This window comes from Pelecanus crispus, chromosome 4 (genome assembly GCF_030463565.1).
Source record: "Pelecanus crispus isolate bPelCri1 chromosome 4, bPelCri1.pri, whole genome shotgun sequence".
In the NCBI taxonomy this organism is placed as follows: domain Eukaryota; kingdom Metazoa; phylum Chordata; class Aves; order Pelecaniformes; family Pelecanidae; genus Pelecanus; species Pelecanus crispus.
The window spans coordinates 85,170,776-85,196,990 of NC_134646.1; the positions used below are offsets into that span (position 1 = coordinate 85,170,776).

General features: G+C 47.9%; 1 protein-coding gene across 1 annotated transcript; it reads right to left on the reverse strand.

Annotated features, from left to right (window-relative positions):
• Positions 1-1,368: 1,368 nt before the first annotated feature.
• GFRA4 (GDNF family receptor alpha 4) lies at positions 1,369-25,939 on the reverse strand. Its single transcript, XM_009489591.2, has 8 exons — positions 25,651-25,939; positions 15,176-15,454; positions 12,410-12,490; positions 8,427-8,772; positions 5,173-5,282; positions 4,093-4,227; positions 3,675-3,832; positions 1,369-1,515 (listed from the first exon to the last, which is right to left on the reverse strand). Exons 1-8 carry the CDS (start codon positions 25,937-25,939, stop codon positions 1,369-1,371), a joined length of 1,545 nt encoding a protein of 514 aa, XP_009487866.2.
• Positions 25,940-26,215: the final 276 nt, after the last annotated feature.

Here is a 26,215-nt window from a genome sequence, read left to right on the forward strand (position 1 = left end):
CCCTGTAACCCAAGAGACCAGAGAGATATTTGTCCTCACCCTCCAGCTGGGCTCTGGTTGCAGCTCAGTAGAATGGGTCACTTCACCAGCCTTTGCTTAAACGACCTCTCGGCTGAGTAAATCAGACTTGGCAGGAGGCAATGTCCTTCATATGCTAACCTGGACACAAGCGATTGCCTCTGCCACCTCTTCAAGGAGAGGAACCATAGCAATCCACTCCCTACCCATGACACGATTCATGACTTGGCCTTTCCACAAATTGGCTGGATATTTATGTCCCCAGGGTGGTATCTAGCAAACCTTTTCTATCCTATCTCTTCCTAGGAAAACTAATGTAATCCCCTGACTGAAGACCTTCTGCCTCTCTGCGAGACCAGTGGATGCACAGGTAGCACGTGAGAATGGGTTGCGTTGGGCTCACATCGAGTCCTGCCCACGGGCTCACACATTCATCCCTCATGGAGAAAGGTTAGCTTGGAGTGGGACAACATTGGCCTCTGGTTGTTTGGATGTGACAAAAAAGTACCTACCCCAAACACTTTACAGGACCAGTGAATAGAGATGCTAGGGTTGGGACATGAAGAAAGCCAGCCATGAAGAAAACGCAACACACGTGTTTCCTCCTGAACACCATCAATACGTGAGACATGTTTCTTTAAAAAGGAGGGCCCGAGGGGTAGGTGACAGCTTGGAGATGCATGCTGGTTGCACGCTGGCTATGTTTTCAAGTGGGTGGATAATCCCTGCCAGCCAGTTCGTAGTGTGGTACTTGGTCCACCTCAGAGGTGCTTCAGGATCCTCTCCAGTGAACAAAACCAACCACCTTCTCACCGGTGCTCTGGTTTCTTCAATCTGAACCAGGTGGGCTGCCTCTCAGGTCCTGAGCAACCCTGGAGACAGTCTGAACTCCACATCGCTTGATGTGTCCTGTCAAGAGCCCCCCAGTGTGAGTCAGGGCTTCAGGAAACCTCCTGACAGCTCATCCATCAAAAGTCTTTCCCCTCGTGGCTGGGGCAGGCAAAAGCGTTTCCTTTGCAGCTCCATTTCTTGGCTCAACTCTCTCCTTCACCTTTTCCAAGGGAATCATCCATGGCTCCAACCCCATCTGCAGAGATCTGGAGAGACAACAACCGAGCTGTGGAGTGGAGAGGTGGCCAGGACCAAGAATGAGCTGGTAGTCGACGATGCTGATTGTATAAAATCAAATAAATTGGCAGACAGATGATGAGGAGGAAGGGATGCCCACACGCTCACCTCTCCTTCCCATCCCCTCCCTCCTCCCCGCCCCCCAAAAAAGTTACTGGTCTGGTTGTTTTGTAAAGAAACCAACACAAAGAGAGTCTCTGCCTGGCGTGTGCCTGCCCCGCTTCACATCACGAAGAGGCTCAGCACAGCAAGAGCGGGGAGAAGCCACATCTGCAGTGCAGAGGCTGCCCAGCAGGAGGGAGCTGCTGGGCTGGAGGTCCCTGATGACAGACGAGTGGAGCCCCGCAGGAGCCTCTCCTCTCCGGCCACCTGCAAGAGAAAGGAGGCAGCGTGGGGTGAGTGGAGTGCTTGTTCCCCACCTTGGTCCCTCTGAGGGTTTAGGGCTTGGGGATGGTGCAGTCTTCCTACGTGTGTGCATCTGCAGAGGGAGCAGGGCTAGTTTCAACACCCCAGCTCTAGTCTGGAGGTCTGCTCAGCTCTGCTGGAGATGGTGGTGAAGGTGGTGGTAGCGCCATGGCACACAGCAGGGTCACCTCATGGGCACAGCACTGGGGGTGCATCCCACAGGTTTGGACACTGGCTGCAGGTGTCTTTGTGTGAGGTGGGTGCCTGGATGCCCACTCTGGTCAGTGGGGATCCATGCAGCTTATGGAGCTGCTGCTGACCAGCAGCTTGAGCCGGTGGCCTCTTCAGGTGATGTCCCCTGAGTGCTGAATACATCTCCATGGGGCTGGGAGACATTTCACTGAGCAGCAGCTGGGTAGAATCAGAGAATCATAGAATCGTTTAGGTTGGAAAAGACCTTTAAGATCAAGGTAGTGGCTCACTCCAAAACACAGTGCCTGTTTTTAAGCAACTGACTTCCACCCTGGGTGCCTACTCCCTGCAGACAAACTGCACCCTTCTCCTTTTACAGTGCATTGACATGTGTGGCCAAAAATTTGCTTTACTAGAGACCTCTATTTGCATTAGTTGATAACAGATAGTTTAGAGCCAAGGCTCTGCACTGCTATGAAGATGAGAGACCTTTCTCCTCAGGTCTGGGGGCACTGACCTCGTTAAACATTGAACAGGATCTGGGTTTGAAGTTGAGTCCAAAGTCAAGACCCAGCTCCCTGGTTTCTCTTGCAGTGTCATCAGGGACCATGCTCCCGTAGCACTCACACCTCAGCAGAGGGATGGGCTGCTGTCACACGGAGGCTGGCGATGTGGTAGGGCCATCCCTTACCACAGTTGCTTTCTCCAGCTTCCCACTTGCTGGTGGCAACAGCAGCTGGCTATCTGGGCTGGACTGACAGTGATGAAGGAGGTTCACGGCTTCTCCATCACTTCCAGGATCAAGTTCTCAGTACAAGGTCTGGACCTCAGGCCACTGCTGGGATTGCACTAAGGTCTGGGGAGCACCGGCAAGAAGCAAATCCTCCACATCTCCTGGGTGCAAAGTTTATGGCCTGATAAAAGTATGCCTGTGCTGTGCATGGCCATCAGTGCCCTGAAAAGCAGTGAGAAAAGCTGAGGCCACATTTCTGCACCTCCCAACCTGCTGCTCTGTGAAAAAAGACTGGAGGGAGGTGAATCACGTGTTTTCCCAGCAAAAGAAACAGGGAAAAGGCTTGAAAAAACCCATGTGTGGAAGCTCTCTGAAGGCACTGGCTAGCCCGGTGCAAAGCCCACACTCAGTCCTTGGAGTCTCGTTAACTGACAGCTTCTGTTACCTGAACGTTCAGCAAATCAGGGCCACTGTTAATTATTCAACAGTAAAATAATTCAATCTGAAAATTACTCTGGTGGGTGGCAAATCAAGGTCATTGCTTTTTATTTAAAAATAAAATATTTAATGCCTACTACTGCCATCATCAGTAAATTAATGTTATTTGTTTTAGCATAATTTCAATTTAATATTATTTTGATGCTAACAATTTGCTGATGACCTTTCATCAGCAGAACCTTTCATCTGAAATTTTCCAGTGCTTAGCAAACCTCAGTCAGTTAAGCCTCAACGTTATGACCTCCAGCATCCTCATCTAACAAGGGAGGAACCTGTGTCCCAAGCAGCTGAAATGCTTGTTTGAAGCTGTGTGGCTGCCCTGCAGAAGGGTGAGGAGCCAAGCCAGTGGTCCTGGCTCCCCTTCTACACTCCTGAAAAGCCCATGGATTTCCCAGCACTTCTAAAAAAAACATATTTCTCTGTAGCACCCACAAAAGAAAAGAGAAGGTGACCAACAGGGAGGAGGGCAGAGGCAGGGATAGGAGCATGTAGCCCTGTGTTTGATGCCGGGGAAGAATATGTCAGGGCATGAAGAAGAGGGTGAAGCAGGGACTCCAGGAGGTGGAGGGGAGGTTGGATGTCTGCACGTAGCCAAAATGACGCAGGTGGAAGAGGGAGCTGAGGTGAGGAGGGCTGGAGGGCATAGAGGAGGTACAGACATGGCCAAGCACCTCTTAGGGCCAGGTCAGCCCTCTCCTACCTTGGTGGGCTGGAGGTGCTCAAAGATGTTCTCTCTGAGGGTCGCCACGGCTCTGTTGGCATTTCGCTCCTGCTTGTACATCTGTGTGGTGGGGGGGATGGATGGGGCCACAGCTGCATTCAGGTAGGTCCCATTGCCAAAGGCCAGAATGGCGTTTTCTTTGTGTGGGAAAGAGATGGAGAAAAGTGTCAGGGCAACGTTTCCAAGGGAAAGCACACGCATCCCTTCTCCAGCCTCCTTTGACTGCATCACCCAAATGCATGCCCGAGGGTCTTCAGAGCTCCTTTGTTGAAAGCACAGGGAGCTGGACACCTATAAACTCTTGAGGACCAGGGCATCTTCATACCCTCATTCACAAGAAGCCTCACCGGCTTGCGGGGCATGCTGCCGGAGCAGCAATGTGCTGAGCGATACTTACGGAGACAGATGTTGTCGGTGAAGAGATGCAGAAAGCTCTCACACTCTTCCTGCCGGTTGCCACTCGCATTGCATGTGCACCAGGGAGCTATGCTGGAAGTTGAGTTGTCAATGTAGTTGGGTGTGATGGGGCTGCCTGCCAGGAAGGATGGAGAAGTGTTACCACAAAGCTGGTACGTCAAGAAGGGACAATGATTTCCCTCCTTGCTGCTCTCTTGGGTTGCTCTGCTTACAGCCTCAGCTGAGCCCCTCCATGATGGCAGCACAAGAAAACTCTTCAAGTGCTGGTGTCACAGGTCTGTTTGCTCCCAGGGAGGAGAATAGTGGCAGTTGCAACTCTTTTTTTCACCCCACCACCACCAAAGCCTTCAGTCAATGAAAATGTGCTATCAGTCCAAGGAATGGGCAGCTCCTGGGAACTCAGGTTCCCCAATAACATTCAAAAACTGTATGTGAACGTGCGTAACGGTTTCCACGCTGTCATTGAAAGAGCCAAAGTCAATCTCCAGAATGGCCAGATACAACAAAGGAAGGTTTAAACTAGAATGAAATCTTGACCCAAAAAGCTGTCAATCTATCCCATCCGTCAGGGTGGATTGAGTCCAATGGCCATTGGCACTTCTCTTTGGTCTCTGGCTGTGCTTGTGCTAACTGCTGCCAGCTGGGTCTCTGCAGCATCTGAAAACCCAATATGACATCCTCTGAAGTCAGCAAGATGGCAGTGGATGGTGATTTCCAGTGTCATCACTGGCGATGGCATCAGGGAGCCCCTGATGGAGCAGATGCCCTGGGATGGCCCATCTATTTCCACCTGAGAGAGAAGCTGGGATCTTGCAGCAGCCCATGCTGCATGGTTTTTCTCCCTCCGCTGCAGCCATCCTGAAGCTACCCCATGCTCGTGGCTCAGGCTCCTTCTCTAATCACTGCAGAGAGAAAGCCCAGCATCTCCCTGCGATCCCAGTCTCAGCTCTCTACCTGACCATCCTCGTAGCTTTTACCTGTCTGGAGTAAGAGATGTTTCCCACCCAGAGGAGATATTTTCCACCCAGAGAGAGACCAGCCGAAGGATGGAGCCTCTTACCTATGATCCCCGTATAGGCCAGCAGACAGGCAGCATAGCTGTCCCTCCGGCAGCCGCTCGCAGCCTGCAGGGACGGCTGGCAATTAAACTGGAATTCTGCATAGCGTGACCTGATGGAGCAAGAGCACCAAATGGGACATATTAGCACAGATATTCGGGGCAAAAAGGGACATAATAGCATGCTGGTGGTGTTTACAGAAGGGAACACATTTGCAAAATCCTTTGCTGCTGTAGGTGTTGCTAAACTGGTTCAAATGAATCTCGTTTTATACTCTCCCCCCCACCCCCCCAGCAAACCCAGAAGTAGGTTTTGTCCCTTTGAGATGAGACATGAATAGATGCTATAGTTAATATTTTACAGGCTTCCTCTGGGACTGCAAGAAAGGTCCAGTCTTGGAAGAAATGTTTGTTTTCTGGTGTGTGAAACTGGTTTTTGAGGGAAGAGCTGTTGCAGACAGCGAGGGAATTCATTCTGTATTGCCATTATCTGACTCTTGGGTAATAACTTCCCCTAGAGACCTAAGCCTTCATTTTTAGGCTGATTTGCTGAAGAGAGAATCACTCTGGTCCAGTTTCTCTCTCTTCAAAGACTGTGCTCTAAATGTAGCTGAGGTCATCCTCAGATTAAGGGAAATGCCCAAAGGCTCAGATATGAAATGCTCTACCCGTCATCAGGGCTGCTGCCACAATCTCTGCTGCAGGCACCCATTCTCAGGAGAAGGTTGGACCCTCTGGAGCCTGTGGAGTGAGACGTGTATGACCTACAGCTCTGACCAACCACCACCGTGCCTCCATTTTCACAATGTCTAGGTCAAAGCACCAAACCAAACCACTCGGCACAAAGCAGCTTTGAGTCGCGCTCTGGGCTTGTTGGGACTATCTGGGCCGCGCAGGGAAGTAGGTGCATCATTCAGATTGCCGGATTGCTCTTTGCATGTGGCTCCCCTGCTAGCTTGGTTGGATAAACTCTGTAAACCATGCTGCCAACCAGATACATGCCACCTAATTCTTTAGGGATGAGGCAGTTGTTGGCAAATATGCACCTAGGGGTGTTTGGACATTGTAGGATGTCTAAGACATCCACATAGGGCTTTCGGATAGGACATAGGATCTACTGGAGATTCAGATCCATCTAAACAGGCATCCTGTGGCCAGGTAAGAAGGCGTCTCCCGTGACATTTGAGCTGCTTAGGAAACTCGAGCTGCTTAAGAAACTCAAGCAAGCTCTAGCACTGCCGACACTTGAAGGTAGGGCGCTTTAGACGACAACCTGCAGTGTCTGAACTGTGAGCTGGGTACCTCAAATGTTTGCTCTGCCTGGACATTCTCAGAAAAACTGAGTATGTTGCTCCTCCCAGATAGCCTCTCTCTTCCAGACATTTTGTCAGTGCTCCTGGTCAGTGTCAGCACTCTAACTTGCACTTTCCTGCCCACTTCTTTCTTCTTCCCCAGTCTTCTCCTTTTTTTTCCTCTTCTTTGTTCCTATGTTTGCCCCATACCGATGCCTTTCTCCTGTGCCATGGCCAGGACAACTCTTTTGCTGCATTATTTAGGGGAGGGAGGTACTGATTGCAGAGTTTGTATTATTCATGTTAGTAGAGCCCGCCCCTCCAAGCTGGGAAATCCAAGGGGTTACAGCTGTGAAGAAGCAGCAGGAGGACTAAGCAGTGCAGGCAGGGTTAGCCCTGGAGTATTTCATTCTATTTCTTTAAAGTGCCATGATTTGTTCCTGGCTCTCCTTGTGGTTTCTGCACTGCTAGCTTTGACCAGGTCACATGTCAACCCTTTGCTCCCTCCATGTCTCTAGAGGATGTTTTATATTATATATTCAGAGACCAAGGAACCAGATAATTAACAGCTGTGCTGCTTGCAGGAAATGGTTTCCAGCCTCCTGGGAAGAAACACTCTCCCCTTTGGACCTCTTCTTCCCCGCTGGGCCTGCCTGTCTTGTTAGGCAGAGGACAGTACCCATCCATTTTGGATTCCCTGGGTAGCTGGGGGAAATCTGAGCAAGAGCTGGTGCGGCTCAGGGGCTTTGCATCTTTCAGAGTCAGCTTCAGATGTCTAGCTCAGTTGTTCTCCTTCATCCATGTTTCTGGGGTGCAGGGGGGTGAGGGTATTAGTGCCTGTCCATCCTCCCAAGAGGATGCTGCTGCTCTCACCTCGCTTTGTGAAAAGACATGATTTTTTTTATTGCAATTTAAAGATGATGCACTAGCAGGGGATGGTTGCTGGAAGTTCACCTCAGGAAGTCCCAAAGCCCACAGTAATTAGAGACTGGGCCAATACTGGGAGATGTGTCCTATACTTGCTCTTGTGGTCTTCTGCAGGTGTCTGCTCCCAGCCACAGCTGCACGCAGAACACTGAGCTGGAACCACCATGTTTGGTGCAGTACAGCTGCTGTTATGGTCTTACATCTCTTACTGACTAATGGGCTCTGCTCCTGAGGGCTGTATGTGGATTGACCTTCTGGAATTTCAAAGACTTTTTGAGAAACAGAGGGGTGAAAATAGTGTAGCCGAGGGAAAAACACTTAAGGGGTATGCTTGTGAGTGTGCACATTGGGATGGGTCTGTGCATGTGTGCATGCATGGGGTTTAAATGGAAACAGAGGAGCAAACCACCCTGGCCACTTACTACGTGGTGGATCTGGAGTGAGAACTGTGACTGAGTATCTTATTGCAATCACTAGAACATCCAGCCTTGCCACAGAAGGGTATATTTTTTATATATATGATTATTTTTTCTAATATAAAAAAAGAAAGCCATGGTTTTAAGGTATCTACAAGTGTCTGTGACTGTTAGGATAGCTTGGGTGCTCCTGTACGATGCTCTGGGCTAGGGGAGATAGACAGCGAGGAGACAGATTGGTAAAAGTGGCCGCAAGCACCCCCACACCACAGCCCTGCTTAGCTTGCACCTTCCTGGAGCTATTTCCATAGCAGGTCTTTCTTTAGGACCAAAGCCAAAAACCCATAGAAAAGGTCTAAAAAAGCTCCAGCACAAACTTCTCAAACCTTCTCCTGTCTGTTAACACTTTCTGTATAGAGTACGAGACAAGGACGTGGGTGATGGGAAGGAGCCACTCAGGCAATGGCCTGTGTTGGTGGCTTGTGGTGGGATGGGTGCCTCCAGACAGGATCCTTCAGGTGGGTGCATTGGCTCTGGTCACTGGGCTGTCACCGGTGGCTGAACCCCAGGCTTGTCCAAGGGCCAGCCCTCCATGTCAGCCACGCTGGTTCGCGAACGTTACCTGCAGACGTAGTTTTCCCGGCAGGAGTCCAGAGGCGCCAGGCAGTTGGGCTTCTCCTTGGACTCATAGGAGCAGGCAGGAACGATGGTCTGCCGCCGGCGTTCGGCACAGGCTGTGTCATCGCAGGGGCAGAAGAGCAGCTCGTGGGTGTACTCGGGTGGCACGCGGTCAAAGAACTTGCGCAGAGCCTTGTGGCACTTGGAGCGGTTGCAGGTGTCAGCCCGGGCCAAGCGCCGGATGCAGAAGGAGACGTACTCCGTCCGCAGCCGCTGGCACATCTCATCTATGTTGCAGGCTTTGGCAGCATCGAGACACCGGTTCACCTGGGTCACCTCGTTCTCAGACCCTGTGGGGTGGGTTAAGGTGGTGATGGGGTTTTGCACTGGCCTCCCCGCCAGCAGCACCGCCCTATGCCGAGATCTTCATCCCCATCCTGCTCCCATCCATGGCCACCTCAGTGAGACCACCACCCACTCCAGCAAGGCAGTGGTCAGGGTGAAGTCCACATTTTACATCTGTGTCCCGGCAGGACAAAATCCCCTTTCATTATTCACCTTTCTCAAGAGGTACCATGGCCACACAACAAACCTCACACCCCAGAGCCTCCTCCACCAAGCTCCTACATTTAATAAAATTAATCTTTTCCCTACCCTGGGCATTTCATAACACTTTACCAACGTGAATTAACCTAGGAAGACAGCAGTCATTAGAAAGACCATCTACTTATGGCCATGACTGGATCCACCGGTGTGATGGGATCTCTTCTAATGGACCTTCTTTTTCCAAAACGTTGCTCAAGACCAAACACTGAGTCAGTGGCAAAACTGGGTCTCCTGATACACGGGTCCTCTGCACTAACCCTTGCATGCCAGACTCTCTACCCTCTGCAATGAGTTTCCTCAGGCCTCCGGAGGGTCAAGTCTGGCTTTGGCAGCAGTTGTGCTATGTTCATCCCAGGACCTGCCTGACTAAGTGAGAGCTGTCTGGGTCTCAAAGCACTACAACAGTGCTCTAGCTTCCCCCATCCAGACCAGTCCTGCCCAGTATGCCCACATCTGAAGCAGCGACAAGTGCCTTCGTGGGATGGGGATCAGAGCTACCATCCAATGTGATGCCCCTGGGACCCTGATGCTGCCTGCATGTGAGCACATGAGGGTCTAGGGTCTCTCCCCACACCCTTTGCAAGGTCACCCCTTCACTGGCTTCAGTGAAATTGCTCTGCATTTCCACCCTCTTAAACCAGAGGGGAAAGAAGGTCCCAGAATAGCAGTCTGGCTGGGAGAGCAGGGGTGTGCTGCGGGGATGCAGGGAAGGTGGAGGAAAACTTGCAGCAGGGGCAACAATCAGTAAAATAAAGCAAAAACTGTGGTGACAGATGAGAAACTCAGTGTCTTTGGTAGGCAAATAGGGGCCTCACAGGTTTATATGCCAATGACCTCCACTGTAAATGTGGGCAACAGGTAAGAGGGAAAGATATTTATATAACACTGGGTTTAGGGCTCCTTCAAACATGGATGGGACTCTGTTTTATAGAGGGGGGGAAATGCTACCGAGTCCCTGGTAGGAGTCAGTCGAGATATTAGGCTCTGTCTGATTGGACAGATAAGATGAGGGTCCTCCAAGCGTGAGAGAGAAAATGAATTTGAAGCCATTTTTCACCTCTTTGAATTAAGCCCATGACCTGAAGCACAGTAGAAGGACTTTCTCCCCAGCAGAAAAGGATTTTTTTCACAAAGGAAAAATCCCCAGAATAATAAATTTCCAGTGCAGAGTCAAGCCCTATCTTTGGCCGCGAGTTAAAACCAGCCAGTCACTGCTGACAAGTGTTAAAACATTGTCAGTCTCTCTGAGCACTTCAAAACTGGCTGCCCTCCTTCATTTTCACTGACATTACCAGATGCTCCTTCTCCCAGCTTTTCTCTTTCCCTTCCTGTTGTCCCCGCTGCTTACAGTCAGCTGGAAGTCAAATTCCAAGTTTTGCAGTTATTTTATGACGGGTGAAACTTTTGCCCGGTGTCTTCCCACCACATAGATACTTCCCTTTTAAAATGCCCGGAGAGGAATATTGTTAGAACATCGGTTTACGCTGGGGAGCTGTCAGCAAACATGTAGGAAACAGTTACTTGGAAGTGTTTCATTAACCATTCAGCTAATGAATCGCAGGGAACATGCTAGCTTTTCTCCTCTTCCCACGCAACAACAGAGGATGTGCTTTTTTTAAATCACCACTACAATTAGAGTGGAGGGATATAATTCCATTTGTACAGTTTTAATAGTGGCCATATATTGTTTATGTAAAATTGGGTTAAAAATGTCATTTGCTCTGACTTGGCATAAGGTCATGGGGATGTCTTATGCTTCAACAAGTTCTTGGGAATTTTTTTTTCTTGGTAGGTTTGAAACAAGGTCCTTTGGCAACGCTGACCATATGATCCTGGGCACTGGACAGGCACAGGGAGGCAGGTCATAGTTATGTTACAGAAAATGTTGATGAGTATAAACAGGGAAAAAATGGTTAAACCAACAAATGTCATGTCCCTAAGTGGATGCTGAGTCCTTTGGTACATATCCCTGCTGCTCTGGGCCCATTCGCTTTGCTGCCCAACCGATTTCAGTCTGCTTTAAAAACCTGACAATGTGTTAACCATGCATAAAAATCCCCATCCCTAGATTTCGCCGTGCTCTGAAGAGCCCTGTAGAACTTTCAGTGAAAGGGGAAAGACTCTAGTAAAGAAGGCCATGACCTGGCAAACAGCTTTGTGCATGCTTCACTTCCCATGCTCAAATCAGTCAAGTGGAGTCAATAAGATGTGAGGTCAGGGAGCACCGCCCTTCCCCTTGCTGCTCAGACTGTCAAGGGCTGATGAGTTTATTTGCTCCCGGACATTTTCGCCTAACAAGTGTCTCACCATTGCGGGGACCATGGACCTCCATCGGCTGTAAGGACCCATTGCTCCTTACTTGCTTGGATGCACTCCAGCTGTGGATGCCACCCCAGAGTCAGGTGCACAATTGAGAAGAGTTGCAACAGGGCTGCTGTTTTGGTACGTCTGCCAGAGACACATGAGGAGTACATTACCTGCTCCCAGATGGGGAGTTTGGTAACAAAAATCACCATTGGTAAAGCTTCCCCATAGCTGTGGTGCATAAGCAGAGTCGAATGCTGGTTGTGGTGGCAGCTGTGATGTTGGTGATGGATGGCTTAATAGCTACCAGACTGACCTTTTAACTGCTGAGCCAAGGGTTCATGCCCTCAAGGGGGTTAAAAGGTGTCAGGCAGCTCTGCTCAGGTTAAGTGGATTACATGCTGCAGAACAGAACATGGGTCTGAGCCTTGAGGTTGCCCTCAGGGCATGGGGTTAAAGGCTGTGGCTGGGATCAACTGGTAGGTCAGGTTATTGACCTTTTTGTCTGCAGATTTTGACCCTGTGACTGATGTGGAAGCACCTTCTCATACCTAATGATACCCAAGCAGCCCCTGCTTGGCAGGGTGTCTGCAAAAAATGGGTAGATGTGGCACTTGGGGACATGGTTTAGTCTAGTCTACCCTCAATTGGTTTAGTGTGGACTTGGTAGTGTAGGTTAATGGTTGGACTGGATGATCTTAAAGGTCTTTTCCAACCTAAACGATTCGATGATTCTATGGCACAGGTCATCCACCTGCTATGGAGAATCAGCCCACCTGTGATGGCTCATGGGGAGAGGTCTTCCTACTGCATCCCTCAGCCCCAGCCCTTCACAGTATGGACATGAAAGAGCCAAAGGATGAAAATCACAAGTGCTTCTTCCTAGGACGTGTAACAGTTTAACACAGGTATCATAAGCCGCTCCTTGGAAAAATGATTGGTAGACCTGAACCATGCAATGCTTTGTGAAGACCACAAGAGAGCACAAAGGACTGCCCTGAACATAGCGCTTGATCCCACAGCCAGTTGCCCCCAGTTTGAACCAGTAAGTGTAAGAGCACCTTCCCACCCACCTACCTGCGGTGATGGATGCCAGCCGGACATAATCAAAGCCCCTGATGAACGGCTCGTAAGGGGAACTCTCCAGTACATTCATGCCTGCGGTGAAAAGAGAAGTTGGTGAGAAGGCAGCTGAGGCTCCTGAGGGATGTCCAAGATGTACAAGGTTCAACAGCTGCAGTGCAGGTGTGCTCAGTGGATCCAAGGGGACGTGTGCTCTAAAGGCCGTAAGTAAATGGATACTCAGAGTCACAGGAACTGATGTGTGGCCATATCCTTAGAGAAGGGAATAGGATGTAACTGGCTTTTAAAAATATATCACAGCTTTGGAGTAGGATGGCCTCTCAGGGAACTGTTGAGTTGCAACCATCTATAGCCCAAGTCTTGGGCCCCTTTGTAGGGATCGCCACTGAGAAGACCAGAATGTAGCGCAGGCTCTTGCTCATGGGCGGAGTTAAACCACCAGCTACCTGCATAAGTGGGGTTTCCATCACTATTCTTGCTATTTCCTATATGTCCCTGTCTGGGTCAATGGTCCTCACCTGTTTCTAGGACATGGCCAGGTCTGTGCACAGGGTTGTGTGTGTGGCAACACGCACCTTCGTATTTATTAACACCTCTCCCTTTCTCCTTGCCAACAGCCCTTTCTCACTTGGCATGGAGGTAATGACCCAAAGCTCCCGCAGAAACTTTCCCTCTTCATTTTTAAGTTGCTGGGAAGCTAATTTTATTCAATTGGTGCTTCCCTTTCATCCGCTCAATGGTCTGTAATGCCCCGTCATCCTGATGGATACCACAGAATATTATTGAAGCAAACAGCTCAGTATCATTTTTTTTTTTATTAGACATTTAGATGGATATGGACAGCAGCAGCAGATGTACTGGCTGGGATAAAAGGACTATCAAACCTCATGCTCCGGGCATATGCTGATCACCAGCTGCGGTCAGGAAGAAATGGCTCCCAGGGTACACAGCCCTCTGCAATTACCACAGGTGCATTACAAGGCAGCTTTACACCTTCATTGAAATATCTTGCATCGTTACTGACTGGAGAGGGGCCTATTTGTATGTTCCAGCATAGCAGTTTTATGTCCTGATGATATAGCACCTTATCAGAGAATTGTTATCGGGTTGTCATCATGTTATTGTGTCTCCAAATGGGAAGGTGGCTAAACACAGGCACGCTCGAGAGAAGCTGAGTAAATAGTATGCTTTGTAAATTCCCTAAGCACACACTTCCACAATTGATTTTATAAGAGGGCTTCTAGAAAGCTTTTTACGGCCTCCTGGGTACGTATGACTGAGAGATGAAGGCCTGCACGGAGCATGTGGATTGGCTTCCTTTCTCAGTCAATTAAACACGTGTAAGGACTTTGAAACATGTGACTATTATGAAATATATTTCCCCAAGGAAATTAAGGCAAGGAAATCAAAGGTTTGGGAGTGTGAATCTGCATTGCAAGTGAACTTGGTGCTTGAAAAAATGCAGGACTCAGGACACGACAGCAGAGGAGAAATAGGGCAGAGTCTTGGCACTCTCCGATAACAGCCCTCTCGCAGTCATCCCCAAGACGGAGGTCCGAAGCCGCTGAGCAGGAAGCCCATCCAGCCTGGCCATCCAGCACCCATCTCCTACTCTGCATCTGGAGACCCACGCCTGGCCCCTGCCTGCTCCCAACGCTCCCTGCCATCCTCTCCCTGCTCTTCCAGCAGTGGTCCTGGAGCTGGAAGTTCTCCTGATACCGTTGTTCTGCACAACCACATCAAAGATGAACTGTGTCCAAAAATTCAGGCCATGAAGGTCAGCAGGGAAGGGGTTGCGACGCAGCCTGTTAAGATGGATGGAGAGGCTGGATTGCCACCTCTTCCCCAAGCTTCACTTCAATGCAAACAGGCTCACCTGGCAAGTAATTCTGGGAAAGACTGGATCCTGGAGGGTGCTGAGGTCTCCTGTTTCCCCAGTCAGTTCATATCACCATGCTCTGCACCCTGCAAGCTGTGGCACCTGAAAGCTTTCCGGGAACTTGATCAATCAGTTCCTTTTCTGGCAAGCCTGTGCATTATAGTCTCCATCCTCTTTGTTTTGCTTGGCCTTTTGGCCTGTGTTATCACCCCTGCACCTTTCCTTTCAGTTTTCAGCCAGAGGTGTTTTATTAATCTATTTCACAGCCCATGGCTGGAAGGTTCTGTTTTATTCCCCATTTTAATTTTCATGGTGCATAAAATACTCACCAGCCTGACAAGGAAGAGTTATGGCCACTGAGGTGCACTTTTATGACGGCTCTTAAAAAAAGTCAAAATCCAACACTTGGAACACTTGGGAACACTTTAAATTCCAACTTGATGTCACCAGCCCCAAATCTTCACTAACCCAAAGACACTGGTGCATTTGAGAGCCTCCAAGAGTGACATTTTTAAGTTCATGTTGTTTTTTCCTCAATGCCCAAGCGTTGTATAGTGTTTCTTTAAAATCCACAGCTTTCATGGTCTTGGTTAGCATACTTAGATGCAAAACATACCATGCATTTCCCCAGCAAAAGATCTCAAGATATAGTGGGAATGTCATAACAAAGAGGCCAGGTTAAAAACCAGGAGGTGTCTCAGGTTTTCAGGATTGCTTTCCCCAAAATATCATTACCTTGGGGGTCAGAAGGTCTTGAGAGGGAATGGGATACTACAGGGGTGACCTTTTTGCAACCACTTTGGTGCTGGGGAGCTCTGTAGAAAGCCCCAGCAGTAATTCCTTTTTAAGATCATCAGAAACGAGTACCCTGCTCGACTGACCTTCCATCAACGTGTGGTGGATGCTCCAGTAGACACTCAAGCAGTGTTTCTCCTTTTTCATGCCTCGCTTGCACTTGCAGCCATACAGCTGGCTGGAGAGCAGGGCCGTCACGGTGCTCCGGCACTGGTTTTTGGCGTCAGGGCCCAGCTTATTGGCTCCATTGCCTGCGATGCATTGCCGGAGGGTTCTGAATTTGGCGCTGCAGATGGGGTCATTGGTGCAGGACTCGCCTGCTTGAAGGCAGTCCCTGCTCGAGCTGACAGCTTCCGCCATACCTTCTGCAAGAAAACCAGAGAAGAGGTGTGAGGGTGGTGGAGCAAACCCAGGTGGGAAATGAATTGTATTTCCCATGAGCTGGACCAGGCTGGGATGTCCATCTTCACATGCAGAGATGGAAATCCCTCACATCACCATCCACTCTACAAGAAACAACCCTGCTTCTGAAGTCTTTAAGTGGGCAGATCCCTCTCCAACAGTTCAGCTGGAGGGTTTAAATGCCTGGGCTTGCCGCTCCTACTCATGGCTTGCCCCCATGATGGGGCTGAAATACACTGGCTGCTCACGTGTGCTGCAGCACTACTCAGCAGTGTTGCAGAGGAACAGGAGTGGGTGAAAGGAAGTGGATGAAAGGAAGTTGGAGGGATGTTAAGGAGACAAGACACAACCTGAGATGCAACACCTCAACCCAGGCCTCTCGCCCATATTGCTGGGCCACCAGCAGCAGTGAGATCCATGTGGCCTCCAGCTGAGGAGCCAGAAGGAGAGGTCACCTCTCTCCTGGAGACCAGGTTCTTCTTGATTTCAGAGAGGACCCTAGATGGGGTCAGCCTGGAAGCAGGATTATACGCGGCAGAGACTTGACCAGTTCATGGTGCTTGCTCTTTCCTACTTGGAGCACGAAAATCTCTCCAAGCACTTTTCTCCCCAAGTTCTCTATCTCATTTTTGCCCTCCAAAGTTAGCAGCAGCCCAATGCTATGGAGACCCCAGCCTCTCCTCCTTGCACACGCTTTAACTCTGCCTATGCTTTCCTGAAGCTATGAATGGCTCCATGTGGGGTGTTTTGACATGGAGTCAGCCCACATCTGTCCCAGGAGTTGGCCCTTGTTCACTGTCATCACCTCCCCAGGACTCCTACCGTTTTGTCTTGGCTTTTTCCAAGCTTCTGTAAATTCTCCTCAGTTACTTGTAAAAATGCCAAAAGCATTCCATTCCCCATGCTGAAAGGATAGAGGAAAGCATGGGAGGAAGACATTATTGCTATGTGTACACCAGTGAATTAAACGTGCTCAGCAGGGCACAGTGCTGCTGTGCGCCCATGGCCTGGAGCAGATCATTGCCATGCTCTCCCTCTCTAAAGCAGGCTGGCCACACACAGACTGACTCCTGGGGATGGGTCCTGGCCTACGCTCGCTCCAAGGCTCACAGCTGCATGGCTGCACCTCAGCAGTGGCAGGGCCAGAGGTTCAGCCGTGCTCAGCGAGGCATGGTGGCACTCAGGCGGAGGAGAGGAGACAGGGGTCGAGGACAAGGCAAATTGCATGCTTTCGAGTTGGTGTGATCCTCTGGAGCATGTTGACATAGGTCAGGCATGACTGCACCATGGCTTGGGGGAGTGATGAAGAGGGAAACCTGCTTTATGGAAGGGGAGAATCAGTGCCGGAGCCTATAATGTTATTTTGGATTCTGCTGCACTATAAAACCAGAAACTGCTGTCATGACCTTAAAGGAGGACTTCTCAAATGCTTCCCAGAGGAACTCCTTGTCCCTAACAGAACTTGTCTTCCCTTTGAGTAGGAACCAGAAGGGTAAGGATACTTTACCCTTCATGGGGTAGATAAGGTGCGGGCACCTTCTGGTTTTTGAGCCCCTCCAAGGTCTGCTCCTGGTAATACCCAGCTTGGACAACATTAGAAAATCCTCTCTCCTGGAAAAAATGTGGGGCCCTGATTTCCATCTCTGAGGGTTTCATCAGATCTCCCGCCTCTCCAAGAGTCTATTGATCTCTCCATAAAGCCCCTCCTTCCACCTGCTACCTCTCCTGCCCTGAATTTCTGCATCTGCCTCTGCTGCCCTCCCAGTTCACCACTTGAGCCCAGTATATCCATTTCTCTTCCCTCGGCAGTCACAGGGTGTTTGCTAAGAAGGAACTGCTTCTGTTGCTGTTGATTAGAGTAGAAGGTAGCAGCTGGAGTTCAGATATTTCAATTATGTTTATTACAAACTTCGGGTGAACCCACCAGGAGGTTTCCTCCTGAAATATCCCAATGGCATCTCAAATGCAAAACCTTTCATCAAACTCCAGACTATTTCGAAGTGCCTCATGGCCAACGTCAAGCTTTCAGTTATCTCAAATCTCGCAACACCTCAAATTTGAGTTCTCCTACCCCTGATTTATTCATAGACCTGGTTTATTTAGCACTCAGGGCTTGTTTGGATCTGCCAAATGCGGAGAGAGAAATTATTTCCAACATGTAGGAAACTCTGCCTTGGGCTGTCATATCTTGAAGAACTCTGAACACAAGGAACCAGTTTCCTTGAAATACCATTTGGTCTGCAATTTCACTGAGATCTATAAAATGAGACGGAGCTGCTCGTAGTCTCTGCTTTCAGACACCACTGAATTTTCCATGCACATATGTGAACAGAGCCTTTGGGGGGGTGGGGGTGGGGGGGGGGAAGGGAAGTTCTTGACTTATTTTGCCCTGACTTTCTCCAAAGGATCTCCTCTGGACAAGGATAAAGCATGGCAGGTTTTATTCTGGAAGAGATGACTTTGTCAGTGTCATGTCAGCTGCTAGAAAAGTAGGTTAAAATAGAAATTATGACCCTCTTTCTCCCTCTCCGCTACATGAATTGCAGAAGATACTCCCCAGGATGGTTATAAACACAGCCAGCCTGTAAAAGCTGTAAAACACTTTGGGATCCCACTTTAAATAAATCAAACAGATTGACCATTTGAGAAATTTTCCTGCAAAATTTTAAGTAAATATATCCTCAAGCTGAGACTTGCTTCATAGAACAAAGGCCAGGGGTGAATATTTACAGCCCAAGCCCAAAGCATAAAACAACCCCATTCAGGCTTTATGACAGAGGTGCTTGAAGCAACTTGAAGTGGAGCGTCACGAATGACCTGTTCCATAATCATGTCACTTAAAAACCAAATCATTCAGGGGCTTTTATTGTTAGCGATGTCTTTGCAACTGAGACAACATAACACCACGTTTTCCTCCTCTCACTACCCCTGAGAGAGTAATTTTATGCAACATTAAGAGAGCGCCTCTTAGGGAAAAAAAAATTTCTGTGACCTATAAAATAGATGGTGCTTCCTAACAGGCAGGGACAAAAGCAAAATCAAGTCTTCTCTCCAAGATGAAGCGGCCTTTCCGGTTTTGCCTTCAAAACCAGCACCTTGCGGACTCTCCACCACGGGATTTTCCTTCACCTCTGCCCCTGACTGACCAAGGGGCTCAGGATATGCACTGGGTTGTGCATGCCTTGAGCTTTGCGTGCCTCTGCTTTTCTAACAGCAGCCCTTCCAGCTCCCTCTGCTCTCTTTAAAAGGCCATTTGTCTGGATTTTTATTCCTCGCTTGCTGCTAATTTCACGCTGTTTACGGTGGGCAGATGGAGTAATGAGTTTATTTTCACATCCTGTTTGTAGCTGTGCTGCACATCTGTTTCTGCTCTTGCTTACCTCAGTGACACTTACATAAAGTTCCTCCTAGTGTGCAGGAGTAAGAGAAAAACCTGGCTCTTCCTGTTACCTTAACAGATCCTTCGTTCTTCTTATAGGGGTGTCGCAAAGTGCATTTTGTTGAACAAGGAGGTCTGACTCTCCTCCCAGGAGACCATTTCCTTCACCAAGGAAATGCAGCTGTGTCTGGGGTAGAGGAGTGCCAAGGTGACCCCATGTGCCTGTTGGGAAATGGCAAACAAAATGCCTGGAGAGCACCAGCACTATGCCCTGCCACTCTGCCTTTCTGATCCAACCAGCACTTGGGCTTCAGATGTTTTAGGAGGAACCACACTGTTTCTCATGGTGCTGTTCAACGTGGGGCTTTGGGGTATGTCCCCCTTCCCTCCAGTTTTTGTATTTATTAGGTGTGAATCCTTTTGCACCCATGATTCACTCACAGTCCTAGGGAGTGATGAACGCTGTTGTTATTTCTATGACAAGCTGTTGACTCCAGAACATTTGGTGTTTGCTGTTACGATATTTGCTGCTAAGAAGAGAGTAACTATCCAAAAGGTCCAACAAAGCAACAGGAGTGGTTTATTACCCCTTTAGGTTGGTTGGACATCTTTTCCATAATTCTTCCTAAATCAGACCTGCCAAATCTTGCACAATGAATACAAGTATGATGCAGAAAGCTCCTGCCCCTCACTCCCCGCCTGCTCAGGCTGGATTTCCTGTGCTCATGCATCCTCCATGCTGTGGGATCCCTTCTGCTCTGCCACCTCATGCACCTCCTGCACTTCAGAGGTCTTCTGCTGACCAGACACATCACATGCAACATGTCATGGTGTGTGAGAGGCTGTCTGTCTACAAGCCTTGGTTTGCTTGGGAAGCTGGATGGGTCTCCTCATGCCAGAGTCAGTCTGCCAGCCAGCACGTAGGCCATGTAAATGGCTGGGAGAGGATATTGCAAAGTGTACTTGCATCCTCTCTAACATGACAGACACCTGCAGAACCAGGGTCTAAACCTGAGGTGGGCACCAGACCATCCCTCTATGTTCAGCTGGGAGAAATGACCATCACTGGGCAACCCTAATAGACTGAGTCAAATTTAATCTGTGGGACAGATGTTAGTGCTTGCTAATGGGCAACTACCTGATATCCACAAACTTTCAGCTTACCCAGAACTGTCAAAAATATGTTACACACAGTTGTCCTGGAGTGAAAAATGATGGGAAAGGGAGTCTGGTAGAAATATTCCTAGTGTTTCCCAAATATGCATAACCCAATAGTGATGCATGAATAGGCCCAGGTGGCTAATGCAGGGGTCACTGCTAAACCTTGTTTAGACTACGTTTTCACAGCATGATTTTACAGTCAAGTGCTCAGGATCACCTAAGGAACAAGCCCTTGTATACAGCTCAAACTTAATTTCCCATTTACTGTTGAAATAGCTGCAGAGTGTGCAGTGGACTGCCTTTCCTCCAAGTGCATACTTTGGATATGCCTCCGCATGCATACTTTAGATTTTTTTCCAGGAGTGCAAGAAGCTGTGGCTCACAGGTGTCCTCCTCTTCAGGGTTCTCTTTTGCAATGGGATTGAGGCACTCAGGAGTGCTTGAGGCATGCAAGAGTGGCAATCCTACACTGGGAATTCGTTGTCTGCATTGCACTAACATGTACTCACATGGGTTCATATCACTGGACAAAAGCCCTGCACCCTGCCTGGTCTGGGGAGAAGCATACAAAGCGTAACAGAGCTTCACCAGTAAACGCCTCTGCCATACTGATGGTCCTTCCTCAAACCTGCCTGAGAACAACCCTCCCAGGAGATCCCAAACACCTTGTCCAGAACTCATAGCTATCATCTGGATTTCCTAGTGCCCAGCAATCCCCTCAGGATGCTGTTCCCCAGGCAAGGGAAAGTTTCCTTCCCTTCCTTCTGTCCTGCCCTGGGCTTAGTGCATGCTCAATGCTCCAACACCATGAACACTTCGAGGGCTGGCTTACTGTTTTGCTGGATTAGATCAGAGCAGCTCATGTGGGGTGGATGACACCATTCATTGCTATCAGCCCTCTGTGGATTTAGATGGGCTTACAAACATAACACATACATAATGAAATCCACAGTGCAAAATGGTCATCTTTTACCAGTGAGTCTTCCCAGTCAGCACTAGGGTGGCGGAATTTGCTGAGCACAGCTCAGGAATGTAATGTCTGAGGGTGTCAAAGCAGTGCCGGGAAGTTCAGGCCAACAACATGCTGCATGTCTCGAGCAGGCATCAAAAACATGATGCCTGACTCTTTGTACCTACAGCTCTGACCTTTCTCCCCTTACTTTCAGGTTATAAGCAATCTTTTGTCTGTATTTTCTCAGTGCCTTCAAACAGGACTTTACAGGCACTGAGGAAATACAAATAAATAAAATAACATTCACTAAGTGTTTCCTTTTTCCTTCTCCTCTAATAGCTGATCCACACAGAAGATAATTTACTCATTGTGTGGAATCAAAACCGGAAGAGACCACATTCCTCTGATCTGTCTTGCTGCTTATCATAGACTAATCCATGACACCTAGATACCTTCAGAGAAGCCTGAAAACTTGAAATGTCCTGTAGGTCAAGACACCTGCTGTGGCAGGAATATTATTAAGCAAGCCATCCCACCTGTCCTTTGGCATGCTGGATCTGCGCAAGTCAGATGATGCACAAACATTTTTAGTGGTCTATTCTCTGCCCTGTGAGGACTTAAAATGCAAAGTGAGAGTGAAGTGTGATGGCCGCAAGTGTTAAATGGAAGCCAAAGAGGGCTTGGTGGGTTGGGGTTTGAGACATCTTCTGAGATGAACTCAGTAATTCCCAGTTCGTCTTTGACAGCCCTTCTCATCTGTAGCTCTCTTAGCCATTTGCCAAGGAGGCAAGTGTCACTCTGACTTTGATGAAGCCTGAAAAGATGAAGCAATTTATTTGTCCCCCACCAAGTCAATGACTAGAACCTGTCTGGAAAAAAAAAAAAAAATCATGGGCTGGGGCATCAGATGCTGGATTGTGTTTGCAAACTTTCAAGTTGGAAGAAAATCCAGAGCCCTCTGGGTGTCTGTGGTCTGGTGAAGTTACATCATGCCTCCATTACCCTTAAGGACAAAAGAATTCTTCATGAAAACTCTCATGATAACTCAGGGTGAAGTCTCCCCAGATATCATTACTCTCCTACACTAACACATCCTTTTTGACAAGGCTTCAGCCTTTGTTTTCTAAATATGCCTCTGGAATGCCCCTTCTTGCTGAACTGACTGAGCCAGACTAACCACTGAATCAGCTATAAACAATATTCTTATGAAAGGAAGATGCAAATCAGACCATCATGCTCAGTGCATGACCTGTTTGCAAATAGTTGTGTACGTATTCCGAATAAGATTAATCCATCCGACCAGAAAGAAGGCTTAAAACTTTTGGGCATCCATGAAGCCCCGAATTGGGTGCACGCTATTCTGAAATGTGTACTCTGAAACCCGTATCATACAACAAGATACAAGTTTTGGCAGTGACCATGATCCATGTCACATTTGTTGCTTGCCAGAATTTGGGGACACCATGATATTGGTATATCAGGGGGCTTCAGTCCCTGATTTCTGGTGTTACAGAGGTGCTTCCCCTGTCCCAAAGCTAACCAGTTATACCATCAACAGAGGCAGCGGTTAGTGGGGACTGTGATCACTAGGGCTGTAACACGGGTGCCTAAAAATAAGCATCCCATTCTGTGGGATACCTGAGGGTCTCTGGATATCAGGTCCTTGTCTGTGAAGATGAGTGCATCTAGCAGAGAGATGTAAGGACAACTGTATTAAAGACTGTGAAGTCTCAAGGGCAAAAGGAGATCTCTAAGTACTTAAAGGAAATACATATAAGACCACAAGTTCCACCTAAGTTTGGCTTTAAAACGTCCTGGCCACATGGTAGAGACGTAAAGATTCTCTGCATCCCAAAGCAAATTTAGACCCAAACCTGCTCCTTTTTAGGTCTAACTCTCGCTGGGTCTGCTTGATCATACCAGCTTGTCTTCTGTCCCCTTTCTGACCGCTCATGTTCCTTGTCCAGAGATCTCCTAGGTGCTGGACAGGGCTTAGGCATACCCCTATTCACCTGAAAGATGATGGTGAGCAAGAACTTTGATTGCATGCCTTCTGGTGGCTTCAAGTCTGGTATTTGACCTTCATATGCTGTAGAAAGCACATCCCAAGGAAGGTGACTCAATAAGAATATTGAGGATTCTTGGCATTCAGAATGATCTTTATTCTTCCTGTTAGATTGATCCCAAGAAGACATTATGGACATCCTGACCCTAAGAGAGGAATCCATTTTGCATTTTCTTGGACAGTCGTGGCACAATAAGGCAGCATAACCGGCCATGGCCACAAAGTGGGAAGCATACAGGTTTCCTATATCTCTTGGAAAAGCTCAGTCTGATCTCTCCAGAAAGCAGGGAAGAGAGAAAATGTGCGTGCAGGTGCATGTGTGAGTGTGTGTATGGAGGGAGGGTTGTGGAAAATGCAGTGAGTATTGTTCATTCCTAGCATTTATTCAGTCAAAAATGCAGCTGATGGCAACATATACGGACTTTATAGCCGAGGCACTAAGTGTATTGCTTTGAATGTGTATTTATTGCTGGCATTTTAAAGCAACTCTTACTGGCATATCAAAATACTTCCAATGAAAGCTGCCACTGAAAGAGGAGTCATTATCACTTCAATTGTCGCTGCATTCGGATGAACTGAGAGGGATCTAAAAAGGATAGCAATCGTTGGTAATGCTCCCACACACGGGTGACTTCCATTTGCCCTGTCCAGCGCTGCGACATTTTCTCTTCCTCTTCAATGTCCTTGAGAAAAGTGTGTGACCATCAGAGCTCTCCACTGCAATGGTGAAAGCAACAGTCTTGATGCAGTCTTTTTATAAGTGAGATCTTGTATTTAAGCATGTGGCCACCCTGAAAGGTGGCAAAAAGGGGCAATTTTAGATGGGAAGCTGGAGACTTTAAAAAATCATCGAATCATAGAACCATAGGATGGTTTCGGTTGGAAGGGACCTTTAAAGGTCACCTAGTCCAAGCACCCTGCAAAGAGCAGGGATATCTTCAACTCGATCAGGTTGCTCAGAGCCCCGTCCAACCTGACCTTGAATGTTTCCAGGGATGGGGCATCAACCACCTCTCTGGGCAACCAATTACAATTGCAATGTTGATGACTTGCTTTGTGCCACCATCAAGGTGGCAATGAACTTGGTCGTCAGCTGGGTTTGACACACAGAAAGGAAATAAAAAGTCCCTGTCCCACGTAAAAGTCTAAGGTAAGGAACAAGCAGAACATTCTGCAAAGAGGTGCAGGAAGCATGGGGCAAGGGTGGCACAATCCTATGTAGAGACATGCAAAGACAAATGGAGGTCTATATATGGGGGAACGGGGAGAACTGAAGAATAATTTAATCAAAGCAGTATTCATGACATCAGCAACATGCTAGACATTTACAGCAGTCTCCCCTACTTGGATTACATGCTCAAGTTCATTATCACCAATTGCCATGGGACTGATTTTCCAGTCTTTAGAGGGAAGTGCGTGCTGCATGCTACGTACTCCAACTGTTAGTACAGGCATTTCTCTGATGCTTCTAATGGCTACATTTACTCTTCTCAAGGCAGAGCAGTGATAAGTGATACTCCTTAACCACAGTCACTGAGCTGAGAGATCGCCAAAGAGCTTAGTACTGCAGTGTTTGGGGTTCCCCAACAGTCCAGACCTGTAGGAAGATTTATATTTAAAATAAATATTTCACAGGCCTATATTGAGTTTGGAGATTGGAGAACGTGATTTTAATATGTTCTCTTGGCCTCTATTTCCTAGATTAACCTAAGCGTAAGCCCTTTACATCTCCCCCTTCTGCAAACAGAAATTCTTCTCGCATTGCAGCTTATGCTCAACTGCCACTAAAACAGCATTCAGGGGTCATCAGCCACAGAGCCTGGAGTAACTGAGCTCCTCAATTATAATTTCATTTTGTCCATGTATTTTTATACATCTGTCTATCTATCTATCTATCTGCTCAGCTTCCCAGCCCAGATTTGAATAAGCAAGGCAGTCTGATTCTCAGACTTTCTGAGCAAAATTTCAGCTAGCAATGATCAGTGCCTTAAAGGCAGTCTTCTTAAGACCAGCAGAGTGAGATACAGATCTTTTGCAGAGATGGTTTTATACACTTATATAAATATATATATATATGTAATTTTTTAACTCCCTTAACTCCACTTTACTTCAAATCATTTGTCTCAAGAATTTTGGCATTCACCAACTCTTCAAAATCTTGCAAAGTCCTGTCAATTAAGTAAGGACTGTTGTAAAACATGACCATTTCATGTCATCTTGTCTGTATCTGTCAAATAAAGGTTTACTGTTTCCTACAAGATACCTTAATAGAAGAGTCTCTAATAATGTAGTCTCAGAGTACCCTGGATAATCCAACATGTCTACCATAACTGACCAATCATCATTGTTTTTTCTCTCTAAAGTAGAAATTATTGGCACATTTCACACATATCCATTTATCCATTTTCTTCATCTCTCTGTTCATTTGTGACCACTGCAATACATTTTTCAAGATCTCACAGATTCTATAGAATACCTCAGGGCTGTAGTGTTTTTGGCACTACTAATTTTTGCATCTGTACTCTACACTATCAATTACAGAAAGCTCTGTTTTGAATTGATATGTAATTCCCAAGCCTTCTTTCAGTGGCAGTGTTAATACCTTTCTGCAATGTCTTGTCTTTGGCCATGGCCTCCAGAAGTTTATTCCCGACTGCATTTGAGACAACAGAAATCTCTTCCAACAGATTTGCATGCTTTACGCTGTTCTCTACATAGTCTTCAAGAACAGACTCCACAAACACTCTCAGGGCTGTGCCTGCTCTCAGCTCTTGTTTTTCTGGTTTGCACAAACTGCATGGATGCAGCTGGAAAATGAAAGCTAACCACCCTTCTGCTTTCTGGCAGGTGAATAAGCTTTTTGCATTTGGAACAACGAGTTCGGGGTCCATTTCTTTAGGGATCCATCTTCCCTACCTGGATATTTTTCTTTAATGTCTTTTGCAGCAAAGACATCCCTCTATACATTAAGATGCTGTTTCCAGAGTATTTCTGAAAACCAATGCCACCAGTCTGCAAAGTGCACAAGAGTTTTGTCACACTGTCCTGAGTCATTTACAGAGGGATTTAATGGCCAGGTGGTTCATCCTTGGGTGACACAGCTTGCCAAAACTCAGGGGCTTGCTTTCTTCTCTCTTTGACTTCCAAAACTCCCTATCCAGGTTGGC

What these genes read in the sequence shown, in the direction of transcription:
- GFRA4 (XM_009489591.2), bottom strand. Translation starts at nt 25,939, where the DNA reads ATGGACCCCGAACTCGTTGTTCCAAATGCAAAAAGCTTATTCACCTGC. An exon ending in GCTGGCATCCATCACCGCAG is followed by an intron (nt 8,773 to 12,409) that starts GTAGGTGGGTGG and finishes CCCACCCCACAG; the next exon opens with GGTCTGAGAACGAGGTGACC. An exon ending in AGCACCTCCAGCCCACCAAG is followed by an intron (nt 1,516 to 3,674) that starts GTAGGAGAGGGC and finishes TTTCTCTTGCAG; the next exon opens with GTGGCCGGAGAGGAGAGGCT.